At 41.3% G+C, this 15,959-nt stretch overlaps 1 protein-coding gene across 3 annotated transcripts in view; it reads right to left on the bottom strand.

Annotated features, from left to right (window-relative positions):
• The window catches only part of slc18a1 (solute carrier family 18 member A1), a 20,023-nt gene extending 7,476 nt beyond the window's left edge, over positions 1 to 12,547 (bottom strand). The window contains exons 1-11 of one of the 3 annotated variants that reach the window (XM_074639873.1): positions 12,253 to 12,541; positions 8,854 to 8,952; positions 6,880 to 7,217; positions 6,659 to 6,783; positions 4,589 to 4,647; positions 4,389 to 4,472; positions 4,087 to 4,179; positions 3,793 to 3,882; positions 1,219 to 1,262; positions 962 to 1,022; positions 301 to 396 (exon numbers count right to left, since the gene is read on the bottom strand). In XM_074639873.1, coding sequence (XP_074495974.1) covers positions 301 to 396; positions 962 to 1,022; positions 1,219 to 1,262; positions 3,793 to 3,882; positions 4,087 to 4,179; positions 4,389 to 4,472; positions 4,589 to 4,647; positions 6,659 to 6,783; positions 6,880 to 7,217; positions 8,854 to 8,950 — 1,087 coding nt within the window. In that variant the 5' untranslated portion in view covers positions 8,951 to 8,952; positions 12,253 to 12,541. Of the gene's footprint in view, positions 1 to 300; positions 397 to 961; positions 1,023 to 1,218; positions 1,263 to 3,792; positions 3,883 to 4,086; positions 4,180 to 4,388; positions 4,473 to 4,588; positions 4,648 to 6,658; positions 7,218 to 8,853; positions 8,953 to 12,252 lie in introns of all 3 variants that reach the window. The other 2 variants (XM_074639874.1, XM_074639872.1) reach the window with 2 other exon arrangements.
• Between the last annotated feature and the right edge of the window lie 3,412 nt (positions 12,548 to 15,959).

Below are 15,959 nucleotides of genomic sequence, written 5' to 3'. Positions count from 1 at the left end.
GGAAGGAAGGAAGGGAAGGAGGAATGTAAGGAGGAAGGACGAAAGGAAGGAAGGAAGGAAGGAAATAACTTAAGGTAGAAAAAGGGAAAGGAAGGAGGAAGGAAGGAAAGAAGGGAAGGAGGAACATAAGGAGGAAGGAAGGAGGGAAGGAAGGGAAGGAGGAATGTAAGGAGGAAGGACGGAAGGACGGAAGGGAATAACATAAGGTGGAAGGAGGGAAGGAAGGGGAGGAGGTATGGAAGAAGGAAGGAAGGAAGGAAGGAAGGAAGGAAGGAAGTGCAGGAGGACGGTGGAACGTACCAAGTTGCCATTTAGGGGAGCACATGGTCTGCATCATCCAGATGGGCAGAGTCGGCTCCAGGATGGCCACGCCCATGTTGGCGAAACACAGAGCACCTGCAGACAGGAAGTGGTGAGTCACAGAGGGCTTCTGGGTAAATGAGGTGGTACAGGTGAGTCACAGAGGGCTTCTGGGTAAATGAGGTGGTACAGGTGAGTCACAGAGGGCTTCTGGGTAAATGAGGTGGTACAGGTGAGTCACAGAGGGCTTCTGGGTAAATGAGGTGGTACAGGTGAGTCACAGAGGGCTTCTGGGTAATGAGGTGGTACAGGTGAGTCACAGAGGGCTTCTGGGTAAATGAGGTGGTACAGGTGAGTCACAGAGGGCTTCTGGGTAATGAGGTGGTACAGGTGAGTCACAGAGGGCTTCTGGGTAAATGAGGTGGTACAGGTGAGTCACAGAGGGCTTCTGGGTAATGAGGTGGTACAGGTGAGTCACAGAGGGCTTCTGGGTAAATGAGGTGGTACAGGTGAGTCACAGAGGGCTTCTGGGTAAATGAGGTGGTACAGGTGAGTCACAGAGGGCTTCTGGGTAAATGAGGTGGTACAGGTGAGTCACAGAGGGCTTCTGGGTAATGAGGTGGTACAGGTTACAGGTGAGAGCGAGGAGACGTCTCCTTACCCGCACTAATCAGGATGTACGGATCCTTCAACAGCGTCAGTAACGGGGTTCCCTCCACGCTCTGAAACACACAAACTGGAGCTGCTAATCCTGGACCAGAACCAACCAGAACCAACCAGAACCAACCAGAACCGTACTAGAACATTACTAGAACATTACAGGACCAGACCAGACCAGACCGGACCAGACCGGACCGGGTCAGATCAGACCGGACCAGACCAGACCGGGTCAGATCAGTGGTGTTGAGGTGGACTCACCCCAGGACAGATCTTTGAAGGCTGCAGGATGAACAGCTGTAACGCTGCAACACAGAGAAAAACCTTTTAGCAAGTTAACTGTTAACTCAGAGAAGAGGAGAGGAGAGGAGTATATAAAGAGGTGTATATAAAGAGGTGTATATAAAGAGGTGTATATAAAGAGGTGTATATAAAGAGGTTTATATAAAGAAGTGTATATAAAGAGGTTTATATAAAGAGGTGTATATAAAGAGGTTTATATGAAGAGGTTTATATAAAGAGGTGTATATAAAGAGGTGTATATAAAGAGGTGTATATAAAGAGGTGTATATAAAGAGGTGTATATAAAGAGGTTTATATAAAGAGGTGTATATAAAGAGGTGTATATAAAGAGGTGTATATAAAGAGGTGTATATAAAGAGGTTTATATAAAGAGGTGTATATAAAGAGGTTTATATAAAGAGGTGTATATAAAGAGGTGTATATAAAGAGGTTTATATAAAGAGGTGTATATAAAGAGGTGTATATAAAGAGGTTTATATAAAGAGGTGTATATAAAGAGGTTTATATAAAGAGGTGTATATAAAGAGGTGTATATAAAGAGGTGTATATAAAGAGGTTTATATGAAGAGGTGTATATGAAGAGGTTTATATAAAGAGGTGTATATAAAGAGGTGTATATAAAGAGGTGTATATAAAGAGGTGTATATAAAGAGGTTTATATAAAGAGGTGTATATAAAGAGGTGTATATAGGGAGGTGTATATGAAGAGGTGTATATGAAGAGGTGTATATGAAGAGGTGTATATAGGGAGGTGTATATAGGGAGGTTTATATAAAGAGGTGTATATAAAGAGGTGTATATAAAGAGGTTTATATAAAGAGGTGTATATAAAGAGGTGTATATAAGGAGGTGTATATAAAGAGGTGTATATGAAGAGGTGTATATGAAGAGGTGTATATAGGGAGGTGTATATAAAGAGGTTTATATAAAGAGGTGTATATAAAGAGGTTTATATAAAGAGGTGTATATAAAGAGGTGTATATAAGGAGGTGTATATGAAGAGGTGTATATGAAGAGGTGTATATGAAGAGGTGTATATAGGGAGGTGTATATAAAGAGGTGTATATAAAGAGGTGTATATAAAGAGGTTTATATAAAGAGGTGTATATAAAGAGGTGTATATAGGGAGGTGTATATAAAGAGGTTTATATAAAGAGGTGTATATAAAGAGGTGTATATAAAGAGGTTTATATAAAGAGGTGTATATAAAGAGGTGTATATAAAGAGGTGTATATAAAGAGGTGTATATAAAGAGGTTTATATAAAGAGGTGTATATAAAGAGGTTTATATAAAGAGGTGTATATAAAGAGGTGTATATAAAGAGGTTTATATAAAGAGGTGTATATAAAGAGGTTTATATAAAGAGGTGTATATAAAGAGGTGTATATAAAGAGGTGTATATAAAGAGGTTTATATAAAGAGGTGTATATAAAGAGGTGTATATAAAGAGGTTTATATAAAGAGGTGTATATAAAGAGGTGTATATAGGGAGGTGTATATGAAGAGGTGTATATGAAGAGGTGTATATGAAGAGGTGTATATAGGGAGGTGTATATAGGGAGGTTTATATAAAGAGGTGTATATAAAGAGGTGTATATAAAGAGGTTTATATAAAGAGGTGTATATAAAGAGGTGTATATAAGGAGGTGTATATAAAGAGGTGTATATGAAGAGGTGTATATGAAGAGGTGTATATAGGGAGGTGTATATAAAGAGGTGTATATAAAGAGGTGTATATAAAGAGGTTTATATAAAGAGGTGTATATAAAGAGGTGTATATAGGGAGGTGTATATAAAGAGGTGTATATAAAGAGGTGTATATAAAGAGGTGTATATAAAGAGGTTTATATAAAGAGGTGTATATAAAGAGGTGTATATAAAGAGGTGTATATAAAGAGGTGTATATGAAGAGGTGTATATGAAGAGGTGTATATAAGGAGGTGTATATAAAGAGGTGTATATGAAGAGGTGTATATGAAGAGGTGTATATAGGGAGGTGTATATAAAGAGGTGTATATAAAGAGGTGTATATAAAGAGGTTTATATAAAGAGGTGTATATAAAGAGGTGTATATAGGGAGGTGTATATAAAGAGGTTTATATAAAGAGGTGTATATAAAGAGGTTTATATAAAGAGGTGTATATAAAGAGGTGTATATAAGGAGGTGTATATGAAGAGGTGTATATGAAGAGGTGTATATGAAGAGGTGTATATAGGGAGGTGTATATAAAGAGGTGTATATAAAGAGGTGTATATAAAGAGGTTTATATAAAGAGGTGTATATAAAGAGGTGTATATATAGGGAGGTGTATATAAAGAGGTTTATATAAAGAGGTGTATATAAAGAGGTGTATATAAAGAGGTTTATATAAAGAGGTGTATATAAAGAGGTGTATATAAAGAGGTGTATATAAAGAGGTGTATATGAAGAGGTGTATATGAAGAGGTGTATATAGGGAGGTGTATATAGGGAGGTTTATATAGGGAGATGTATATAGGGAGATGTATAATAACACTGAGACAGTTTTTACCTCCATCAAACACGGCCAGGAAGGCCAGGATCAGGAAGGGAGCTCGCTTCCCCACAAACTCGTACATCACGCTGCCGAACGGAGCTCCGACTGAAACACAACACACACACACACACACACGCACACACACACACACGCACACACACACACACACACACACACACACACACACACACACACACACACACACACACACACACACAGGCAGTTATGTATTATTTCTTTCCTGACGTCTGTCCTCAAACACATTAAAACAGTTTCATATTGATGTATATTAGTCTGATTGTGTCTCACTCAGGACTCCCATCGCCAGCCCTCCCAGAGCGATGCCCATAGCGATGCCTCGCTCCTCATCATCGGTGTACACACTGGCCAACATACCCAGACCTACACGCACACACAAGGAAGGAGGGAAGGAGGTAAGGAGGTAAGGGAAGGACACACACAGAGTCAGTGTAAATGTGTAAATGTGTAAATGTGTAAATGTGTAAATGTGTAAATGTGTAAATGTGTAAATGTGTAAATGTGTAAATGTGTAAATGTGTAAACGGTTTGTGTGTCGTGAATGTTTGATGTCTGAGAGTTGAAGCTTCGACCTGCGACAGACGAGAAGGACGAACCGATTCCCTGCAGAGAGCGAGCGAAGAACAGCAGAGCGTACGTCCCTGAGAACGCAAACACTGACACACACACATTTATATATAGATATAAATATGTATATCTCTATATATATATAGAGATATAGATATTTCTTTATAGAGAACACACTGCTGTCGTGACTGAGTGAGTGACTTACTGATGGTCGACACAAACATGATGATGAAACCAGCGAACATGGGGATGTGATACCCGATCCTGTAGAGACAGACAGACAGACAGACAGACAGACAGACAGACAGACAGACAGACAGACAGACAGACAGAAAAACATTTATAGAAAGTTTTAAATCTAGAGTGAAGATCCTGGTATCATCTGAAACTATAAACCTGATGGATCCATCGGTACCAACCATGTCAGACTAGCTGGTCATGAAGGAGGTTAAATAACGCTCCAAACTGACACTAAATGTTGGAGAGGAATGTCCGTTTTTAAAGGGGTCCCTTGACCTCTGACCTCCAGATATGTGAATGTGTGAGGGCTTTTGTCTGAAAAAATGTCAGAAAAAAAGTTTTTAAAAAAAGTCTGAAAAATGGTCCCAAGAAAGTCTGAAAATGTCTGAAAAATATCCAAAAATTGTTTGGAAAATAGTCTAAATAATGTCGGCAAAAAAGACCAAAAGTGTTAGAAAAAATGTCCGAAAATTGTCCAAAAAATGTCTGAAAAAAAGTAAAAAACAAGTCCGGAAAATGTCCGAAAGAAAGGCAGAAGAAAAGTCTGATCCTGGCATCATTGTAAACTCTAAAACCTGATGAATCCATCGGTACCAACCATGGTACTACTACTACTGCTAAAACCATGTCAGACCAGCTGGTCATGAAGGAGTTAAATAACGCTCCAAACTAACACTAAATGTTGGAGAGGATAAACTGTCATGTCCATGTTCAAAGGGGTCCCTTGACCTCTGACCTCCAGATCAATGAATGTAAATGGGTTCTATGGGTACCCACGAGTCTCCCCTTTACAGACATGCCCACTCACATGCAGTTCCTTACTGTACAGTCACATTTACAAACATTCATCAGCTTCAACACAGGTGAGTCAGACAGGAAGTTACAGGTGAGTCAGACAGGAAGTTACAGGTGAGTCAGAGAGGAAGTTACAGGTGAGTCAGAGAGGAAGTTACAGGTGAGTCAGACAGGAAGTTACAGGTGAGTCAGAGAGGAAGTTACAGGTGAGTCAGACAGGAAGGTACAGGTGAGTCAGAGAGGAAGTTACAGGTGAGTCAGACAGGAAGTTACAGGTGAGTCAGAGAGGAAGTTACAGGTGAGTCAGACGGGAAGTTACAGGTGAGTCAGAGAGGAAGTTACAGTTGAGTCAGACAGGAAGTTACAGGTGAGTCAGACAGGAAGTTACAGGTGAGTCAGAGAGGAAGTTACAGGTGAGTCAGACAGGAAGTTACAGGTGAGTCAGAGAGGAAGTTACAGGTGAGTCAGACGGGAAGTTACAGGTGAGTCAGAGAGGAAGTTACAGGTGAGTCAGAGAGGAAGTTACAGGTGAGTCAGACAGGAAGTTACAGGTGAGTCAGAGAGGAAGTTACAGGTGAGTCAGACGGGAAGTTACAGGTGAGTCAGAGAGGAAGTTACAGTTGAGTCAGACAGGAAGTTACAGGTGAGTCAGACAGGAAGTTACAGGTGAGTCAGACAGGAAGTTACAGGTGAGTCAGAGAGGAAGTTACAGGTGAGTCAGACGGGAAGTTACAGGTGAGTCAGAGAGGAAGTTACAGTTGAGTCAGACAGGAAGTTACAGGTGAGTCAGACAGGAAGTTACAGGTGAGTCAGAGAGGAAGTTACAGGTGAGTCAGACAGGAAGTTACAGGTGAGTCAGAGAGGAAGTTACAGGTGAGTCAGACGGGAAGTTACAGGTGAGTCAGAGAGGAAGTTACAGGTGAGTCAGAGAGGAAGTTACAGGTGAGTCAGACAGGAAGTTACAGGTGAGTCAGAGAGGAAGTTACAGGTGAGTCAGACGGGAAGTTACAGGTGAGTCAGAGAGGAAGTTACAGTTGAGTCAGACAGGAAGTTACAGGTGAGTCAGACAGGAAGTTACAGGTGAGTCAGACAGGAAGTTACAGGTGAGTCAGACAGGAAGTTACAGGTGAGTCAGAGAGGAAGTTACAGGTGAGGAGTCAGAGAGGAAGTTACAGGTGAGTCAGACAGGAAGTTACAGGTGAGTCAGACAGGAAGTTACAGGTGTGTGATGATCAGATACCTGTTGGTGAGTGGGCCGATGAAGGGGTTGATGAGCAGCTGGACGAGAGCTTTAGAGGCGAACAGCAAACCAACACGAACGTTTTCCTCTTCCAGAAACGCGCTGTCCTGAAGACAGGAGGACTCCTGCAGGAGACAGAGGAGGAGGAGGAGGAAGAGGAGGAGGAGGAGTGAACTCACCTGTAAACTCTCATCATTCAGTCTCAGGTAGACGTCACCTACCGGAGCAGCGGTCCCGTTGATCTGCAGGTCTGCGGCCGTGGGCTCGGTGTCGGGGGTCGGGTCGGTCCGGATCTCCTGCAGACTGAAGGTGGAGTTGTCGAACAGGGACACCAGAGGAGACGACCGGGGGCTCTGCTCCGACTGAGTACCCAGAACCGGGGCACCGTGGCTGGGCCGAGGCTGCTGGGCGGTCCCTCTGGAGGTCTGGAGGTCTGACCTGGGGGAGGGGGACTGGGAGGGTACACCGAGGCTGGGCCGAGGGAGCAGGGAGGGCTGGGCGGTCTGGGGCTCTGGACTGGGATGCTCCATGGCGTAGAGGAAGGTCGGGATGATCGGCACTGCGGGAGGAAGACGGACTCGTTGATTGGTTGAGTAGAAACGAGGCGTTCACATCTTCTGGTGAACGCCGTAAACACGAGCTCAGAGACTGGATGACGAGATGTAAAGATGATTTAATGCTTTCATTTACAGATTCATCATCTCCTAATAACGTCAACGGTCGTCTGCTATCGGACCAAGAAGCCTTCACTGTCAAACACAAGCATTGCTGTGTTTAATAGAGATGTTTGTATTTGAATAGAGGAAGGTTAATATTGTATTCTGTAACTCCGTTAAGACCCTCAGAGGACTTTATATCATCGGCCGTGTCGGGCGACATGCAGCTCTACTTTTAGCACCTCCTTTATTCCAACTGTTTAACACTTCTTATTTGTTTTTATTCATCTTTTTCTTTCCTTATATTTTATTTGTTGTGTAATTTATTTTATTTTTATATTATTTTTCAAATTACAGAGTTCTGTCCAAGAACTTTCTTGGAAATGATTCAGAAATTACTGTTTCAAAATACATATTTTACATCCAAATAAATCTGATTAGTGAGTTGAGAGATTGATTGAATGATTGATTGATTGATTGATTGATTGATTGATTGATTGAATGATTGATTGATTGATTGATTGATTGATTGATTGATTGATTGATTGATTGATTGATTGAATGATTGATTGATTGATTGATTGATTGATTGATTGATTGATTGAATGATTGATTGATTGATTGATTGATTGATTGATTGATTGAATGATTGATTGATTGATTGATTGATTGAATGATTGATTGATTGATTGATTGATTGATTGATTGAATGATTGATTGATTGATTGATTGATTGATTGATTGATTGATTGATTGATTGATTGAATGATTGATTGATTGATTGATTGATTGATTGATTGATTGATTGATTGATTGATTGATTGATTGATTGAATGATTGATTGATTGATTGATTGATTGATTGATTGATTGATTGATTGATTGATTGATTGATTGATTGATTGATTGATTGGTTTGTTAGGAGGTTCTATTTAAAGCCATAATGACCTGTAACATATAAACCCATCAGAGGAGAAAAGAGCAGAGAAACAGATCTGAGAAGAGAACGAAGGAGACAGACGGCAGGATTTAAAGTTCAAGGTCAGGAGGTCAGCTGTGTGTGTGTGTGTGTGTGTGTGTGTGTGTGTGTGTGTGTGTGTGTGTGTGTGTGTGTGAGTCTAACTGCTGACGACAGCTTTGACCTGCAGGTTTTTTATTTGCGTCACAAATACAATCTGTTTTTCTTCATCATGGAGGAACGTTAGAGGACGATCTGTTACTGAACACGTCTAGAAACCACGAGGCCTAAAGTACGTCTGGACGGCTGAACGTGTTCATCACTGAGCTGCTCCAACACACCGATGTATTCAGAGAACAGCGATCTTCCGTATAAAGTACCCTGATCATCCGCCGATCTTCCGTATAAAGTACCCTGAAGAGCTTAAAGTGACATCACAGCCCTCTAGGCTGTGATTGGTCGGTTCCTTGTCGTATCTGACTCGTACTCTGTTCCTGTGAAGGTTGATGTTATATAGTTTTATTCATATTATTATTATTATCTCATGTTTAACTGAGCCACATGAGGAGGTCTGGTACTCACCGACCACAGTGAGCAGCATGTTGTCGAGCAGCAGAGCGACGCAGACCACCACCAGGACCAGTCTGGGAGAACCTCGACTCTGACGGAGCCACGCCATGTCTGACCACACACACACACACACACACACACACACACACACACACACACAGCATGTTGATTAGCATTAGCAGCTAACATTAGCTAATGATCAGTAAACTCAGAGTCCAGCTGAGGCTGATGAATGTCTGTAGTTCTGCAGGTGTTTGGTCAGAAACCAAAGTATTGGACACATTAAGTTTGGAGAAATGCAAAGGCAAAATCATGGATGAATAAATACATTTAAAAATAAATAGAAAATAAATAAATAAATAAGTGCAAAAATAAATAAATGAATAAAAAATATAAATGCAAAAATTAATAAATACATTTTAAAATTAACAAAAATGAATACATAAATAAATAAAAGGGAAAATTAAACAGAAAAGTTAATAAATAAGGGAATTAATACAAAGATAAATAAATAAAGAAGCAAATTATGTCATATTTTAGCAATTAATTAATGGCTACATTAACATATATTATTTTTGCTACATTTAATGACATATTTATTTATAAATCAGGTCATTTATTTATTTATTAATTCATTTTTGGAAGGTTCCGTCCTCCATAGATGATGATTATATTCTACTAACGCCCCAACAGCAGCAGTAAAGAAGAAGAAGAACAAGAAGAAGAAGAAGAAGACGAAGAAGAAGGAGAAGAAGAAGAAGAAGAAGAAGAAGAAGAAGAAGAAGAAGAAGAAGACGAAGAAGAAGGAGAACAAGAAGAACAAGAAGAACAAGAAGAAGACGAAGAAGAAGGAGAAGGAGAAGAAGAAGAAGAAGAAGAAGAAGAAGGAGAAGAAGAAGAAGAAGAAGAAGAAGAAGACCGCCAGCTGGATGTAAAATAAAACCTTTGTGAGTGAAACTCATGGAACAAACAAACAGAATTAATATCTCCATCTGTGAGATGTGATCTTTAATAAACCAGCGTTATCAGTCGGAGCCGGCAGACCGTGCCGTCTGATCTGGAGTCTGATCTGGAGTCTGATCTGGAGTCTGATCTGATCTGGAGTCTGATCTGGAGTCTGATCTGGAGTCTGTCGCAAAGAAGCAAAGAGACAAAACTTGCTGCCGCCATTTTGGACTGAAAAAGCTTACTATATTTATAATATTTCATTGTTCAACACATTTCAGTAGAATATGACAATAGAATATAGATAATGTAGTTTATCTTCAGTACGTCTCTCTGTAGGACGACGTTTTACTGGCGTCTGGTCGTCTCTTTCAGTCCAAAATGGCGGAAGCGTAGCTCTGCTGCCGGGAGCTGATGTTGACGTGGAACCGACTATTGACTTTCACTTCGCTGAGTATTTCTCTTGAACTCATAACAGCAGGAAGTAGAGCAACACGTCACCGACCACGTGGTGGCGCTAACACAGGAACAAGAAGACATTGAACCTTTTCTAGCTGCAGTCCATCACTTTGTTCCAGCTGTTCTCATCCATATATATAAATATATTATATATATATATATATATATAATATATATTTATTAATCTGTTTTTTATTTTCCTTTATGTTGACTGTTGACTTACAGTGTTATTTTTATACAGTAGATGTATTTTATTCATATATATATATATATATATATATAGTAGTATATTTCATATTTTATATATAAGTATATTTCATACTTTAATTGTATTTTTAAGTTATATTTGCTTGATTTAAATTAGATTAATTTATCTATTTTTTCTTGAGAGCTTTTTATTTTTTTAATTTATCAATTTTTCATTTTCCTAATGTTTTCTTTCAGTCTTATTTTTTATAAAAAAAATAAAGATAAAAATATACAAAATGTATTTTTATAAAAGAAATATATAGAAATAAAACTAAATGAATCTAACAATAAAAAAAAATAAAAAGCTCTCAGGAAAATATAGATAAATTAATCTCATTTAAATCAAATTAAAATATATATTAAACATAATATTAAATATTAAATATACTCATATATATATATATATATGAATAAAATACACCTTAACATCTACTGTATAAAAATAACACAATAATATATATATATTATTATTTTTTTATCTTGTTGACAGAAGGTAATCGGAGTGTGACGTTGTTGGGAAGAAATCAAGAGTAAAAACAGATTTTAGATTTTTCCTCGTTAGCGTGATGATGAGCTGACTGAGCGTCTGTTCTGACTGCTGATTGGTTTACAGGCTCTCTCCTCCCTCAGTAACACAGTTATCTCTCTCTCTCACACACACACACACACACACACACACACACACACACGCACACGCACACGCACACACACACACCTGCTCTATTATCTCGGTTCATCTCGTTTCTTCTGTTTGATGGAAAATTGATGTGAAATGTAATTTTGTCTTTTTGTCTCTGAAGGAAAATAAAAGCTGCAGAACGTCGTCAAACTTCTTCACTTTTATATTCTAATAAATCATCTGGATTATTTCACTACGAGTCATTTTAGTGAAAATGTTGATTTAAAATATAATAAACAGGCTGCTGCTGACAATCAATGATCAATACATGAGCTGATCAATACACGTCCGTCCGTCAGACAGCTGCAGACACACTATAAAATACAGAAAATACAATAAATAAATCACAAATAATATAAAAAACGTATAAAATATTAATATATATTCATTAATATTAATATAATATTAATATAAAAAACATCTACTCTATTAAATAAGACTGAAAGTCAACATTAAAGAAAATAAAAACAGATAAAAAAAAAAGATTGTATATTTAATAATAAATATACAAATAAATCAATAAAACAATAAAACAAATATATAGAAATTAAACTAAATCAATCTTACATTTTGAACAGAATAAAAGTTTATCTGAAATTAAACTCTGAAGGAAAAAATATATAAATTAATCTAATTTAAATCCAGCAGATAAATCTTAAAAATACAATTAAAATGTATAATAATTATTTATAATATTTATAAATGATTATATTGCATAACTTAATGTTAAATATACTCAAAAATATATATAAATAAAATACATCTTAACATTTTAGAGAATAAGCTGAATTAAAACTCACCACACAGAACAATGAAGACATAAATAAAACTCCTATCTGAAGGAAACGTTCCACTAAAACAGAACAATTTAACTGAAATTAAACTTTAAATTAAAAAAACTAAAAGAGATAAAATAAAAGCTTGATAAAATCTAGTAAATAAAATGTGGCTGAAACAAACTTTAAAACCTGACGGAGTCAAATCAGAATATAAATATAAATATAAATCAGAATATAAATATAAATATAAATATAAATATAAATGATAACAGTAAGGTTTAACAGACAGGTGTCTCCTACCTGGACCAGTGATGCTGTCGTTCTGTTCCCTTCAGCTGCTGACGGACCGACTATATATCTGACCTGAGGGGAGGAGAGAGGAGAGGACAGAGGAGACAAGGAGACGAGGAGACGAGGAAGGAGGGAGGATGTTTCCTCTTTTAGTCTGATAAAAACAGACAATATGGAGACAAACACACACACATCTACACACCAGCAGCGCAAATGATACACCCTCTGACCTGAGTGTGTGTGTGTGTGTGTGTGTGTGTGTGTGTGTGTGCGTGCGTGCGTGCGTGCGTGCGTGCGTGCGTGCGTGCGTGCGTGCGTGTGCGTGCATGCGTGCGTGCGTGCGTGTGTGTGTGTCAGTAATTGTGAGCATCTGCTGTCCTTTTATTGAAGCCTGGAACAACCTGCAGGCTGGAGGCCTTATCACACACACACATCTATACACACACACACACACACACAGAGGTCGGTGTGTGTGTACTCTGTGTGTGTGTGTGTGTACTCTGTGTGTGTATTTTCAGTGTTTCATGTGTGTTTGTCTTCATACATAATAAATGAAAGGTTATATTTGATGGTATATTTGTCTGAATCTTCACGTCACAGATCATCATCAGATGTTACTGACCTCCTTCCTCCTCCTCCTCCTCTCTCCTCCTCCTCTTCCTCCTCCTCCTTCCTCCACCTCCTCCTCCTCTTCCTCCTCTTCCTCTTCCTCCTCCTCTTCCTCCTTCCTCCTCCTCCTCCTCCTCCTCCTCCTCTCTCCTCCTCCTCTTCCTCCTCCTCCTTCCTCCACCTCCTCCTCCTCTTCCTCCTCTTCCTCTTCCTCCTCCTCTTCCTCCTCTTCCTCTTCCTCTTCCTCCTTCCTCCTCCTCCTCCTCCTCCTTCAGGCAGCTGATGAAGATGATGGGGGGGTCAGTAGAGACTCAACAGAAACAATAGAAACCAACCTCATGACTCTAAATCTTCTCCTCCAGCTGTTTGATGTTTTCTGTGTTCAACTTTTGGAGGAAAGATTTATTTTTGAGGATTTAAATAATAAAATACGGAAGCTTTAAAGGTCCTGTTAGTAACTTGTTCCAGGTATAACTCATTGCTGGTCGGTGTCTCATGGTCTCTCGTGTGTCTCCTGGTCTCTCGTGTGTCTCCTGGTCTCTCGTGTGTCTCGTGGTCTCTCGTGTGTCTCCTGGTCTCTCGTGTGTCTCCTGGTCTCTCGTGTGTCTCATGGTCTCTCGTGTGTCTCATGGTCTCTCGTGGTCTCTCGTGTGTCTCATGGTCTCTCGTGTGTCTCATGGTCTCTCGTGTGTCTCATGGTCTCTCGTGTGTCTCCTGGTCTCTCGTGTGTCTCATGGTCTCTCGTGTGTCTCATGGTCTCTCGTGTGTCTCATGGTCTCTCGTGTGTCTCATGGTCTCTCGTGTGTCTCCTGGTCTCTCGTGTGTCTCATGGTCTCTCGTGTGTCTCCTGGTCTCTCGTGTGTCTCCTGGTCTCTCGTGTGTCTCATGGTCTCTCGTGTGTCTCATGGTCTCTCGTGTGTCTCCTGGTCTCTCGTGTGTCTCATGGTCTCTCGTGTGTCTCCTGGTCTCTCGTGTGTCTCCTGGTCTCTCGTGTGTCTCATGGTCTCTCGTGTGTCTCATGGTCTCTCGTGTGTCTCATGGTCTCTCGTGTGTCTCATGGTCTCTCGTGTGTCTCATGGTCTCTCGTGTGTCTCATGGTCTCTCGTGTGTCTCCTGGTCTCTCGTGTGTCTCATGGTCTCTCGTGTGTCTCATGGTCTCTCGTGTGTCTCATGGTCTCTCGTGTGTCTCATGGTCTCTCGTGTGTCTCCTGGTCTCTCGTGTGTCTCATGGTCTCTCGTGTGTCTCATGGTCTCTCGTGTGTCTCATGGTCTCTCGTGTGTCTCATGGTCTCTCGTGTGTCTCCTGGTCTCTCGTGTGTCTCATGGTCTCTCGTGTGTCTCATGGTCTCTCGTGTGTCTCCTGGTCTCTCGTGTGTCTCATGGTCTCTCGTGTGTCTCCTGGTCTCTCGTGTGTCTCATGGTCTCTCGTGTGTCTCATGGTCTCTCGTGTGTCTCATGGTCTCTCGTGTGTCTCATGGTCTCTCGTGTGTCTCCTGGTCTCTCGTGTGTCTCATGGTCTCTCGTGTGTCTCATGGTCTCTCGTGTGTCTCATGGTCTCTCGTGTGTCTCCTGGTCTCTCGTGTGTCTCCTGGTCTCTCGTGTGTCTCATGGTCTCTCGTGGTCTCTCGTGTGTCTCATGGTCTCTCGTGTGTCTCATGGTCTCTCGTGTGTCTCATGGTCTCTCGTGTGTCTCATGGTCTCTCGTGTGTCTCATGGTCTCTCGTGTGTCTCATGGTCTCTCGTGTGTCTCCTGGTCTCTCGTGTGTCTCCTGGTCTCTCGTGTGTCTCATGGTCTCTCGTGTGTCTCATGGTCTCTCGTGTGTCTCCTGGTCTCTCGTGTGTCTCATGGTCTCTCGTGTGTCTCATTGTGTCTCATGGTCTCTCGTGTGTCTCCTGGTCTCTCGTGTGTCTCATGGTCTCTCGTGTGTCTCATGGTCTCTCGTGTGTCTCATGGTCTCTCGTGTGTCTCATGGTCTCTCGTGTGTCTCATGGTCTCTCGTGTGTCTCATGGTCTCTCGTGTGTCTCATGGTCTCTCGTGTGTCTCATGGTCTCTCGTGTGTCTCCTGGTCTCTCGTGTGTCTCATGGTCTCTCGTGTGTCTCATGGTCTCTCGTGTCTCCGTGTGTCTCATGGTCTCTCGTGTGTCTCATGGTCTCTCGTGTGTCTCATGGTCTCTCGTGTGTCTCCTGGTCTCTCGTGTGTCTCATGGTCTCTCGTGTGTCTCATGGTCTCTCGTGTGTCTCCTGGTCTCTCGTGTGTCTCCTGGTCTCTCGTGTGTCTCATGGTCTCTCGTGTGTCTCATGGTCTCTCGTGTGTCTCCTGGTCTCTCGTGTGTCTCATGGTCTCTCGTGTGTCTCATGGTCTCTCGTGTGTCTCCTGGTCTCTCGTGTGTCTCATGGTCTCTCGTGTGTCTCATGGTCTCTCGTGTGTCTCATGGTCTCTCGTGTGTCTCATGGTCTCTCGTGTGTCTCATGGTCTCTCGTGTGTCTCATGGTCTCTCGTGTGTCTCATGGTCTCTCGTGTGTCTCATGGTCTCTCGTGTGTCTCATGGTCTCTCGTGTGTCTCATGGTCTCTCGTGTGTCTCATGGTCTCTCGTGTGTCTCATGGTCTCTCGTGTGTCTCATGGTCTCTCGTGTGTCTCATGGTCTCTCGTGTGTCTCATGGTCTCTCGTGTGTCTCCTGGTCTCTCGTGTGTCTCATGGTCTCTCGTGTGTCTCATGGTCTCTCGTGTGTCTCATGGTCTCTCGTGTGTCTCATGGTCTCTCGTGTGTCTCATGGTCTCTCGTGTGTCTCATGGTCTCTCGTGTGTCTCCTGGTCTCTCGTGTGTCTCATGGTCTCTCGTGTGTCTCATGGTCTCTCGTGTGTCTCCTGGTCTCTCGTGTGTCTCATGGTCTCTCGTGTGTCTCATGGTCTCTCGTGTGTCTCATGGTCTCTCGTGTGTCTCATGGTCTCTCGTGTGTCTCATGGTCTCTCGTGTGTCTCCTGGTCTCTCGTGTGTCTCATGGTCTCTCGTGTGTCTCATGGTCTCTCGTGTGTCTCATGGTCTCTCGTGTGTCTCATGGTCTCTCGTGTGTCTCATGGTCTCTCGTGTGTCTCATGGTCTCT

This window comes from Sebastes fasciatus, chromosome 6 (assembly GCF_043250625.1).
Source record: "Sebastes fasciatus isolate fSebFas1 chromosome 6, fSebFas1.pri, whole genome shotgun sequence".
NCBI lineage: Eukaryota > Metazoa > Chordata > Actinopteri > Perciformes > Sebastidae > Sebastes > Sebastes fasciatus.
The sequence above is the reverse complement of the archived record's forward strand: the minus strand, read 5'-3'. Positions and strand labels throughout refer to the sequence as shown.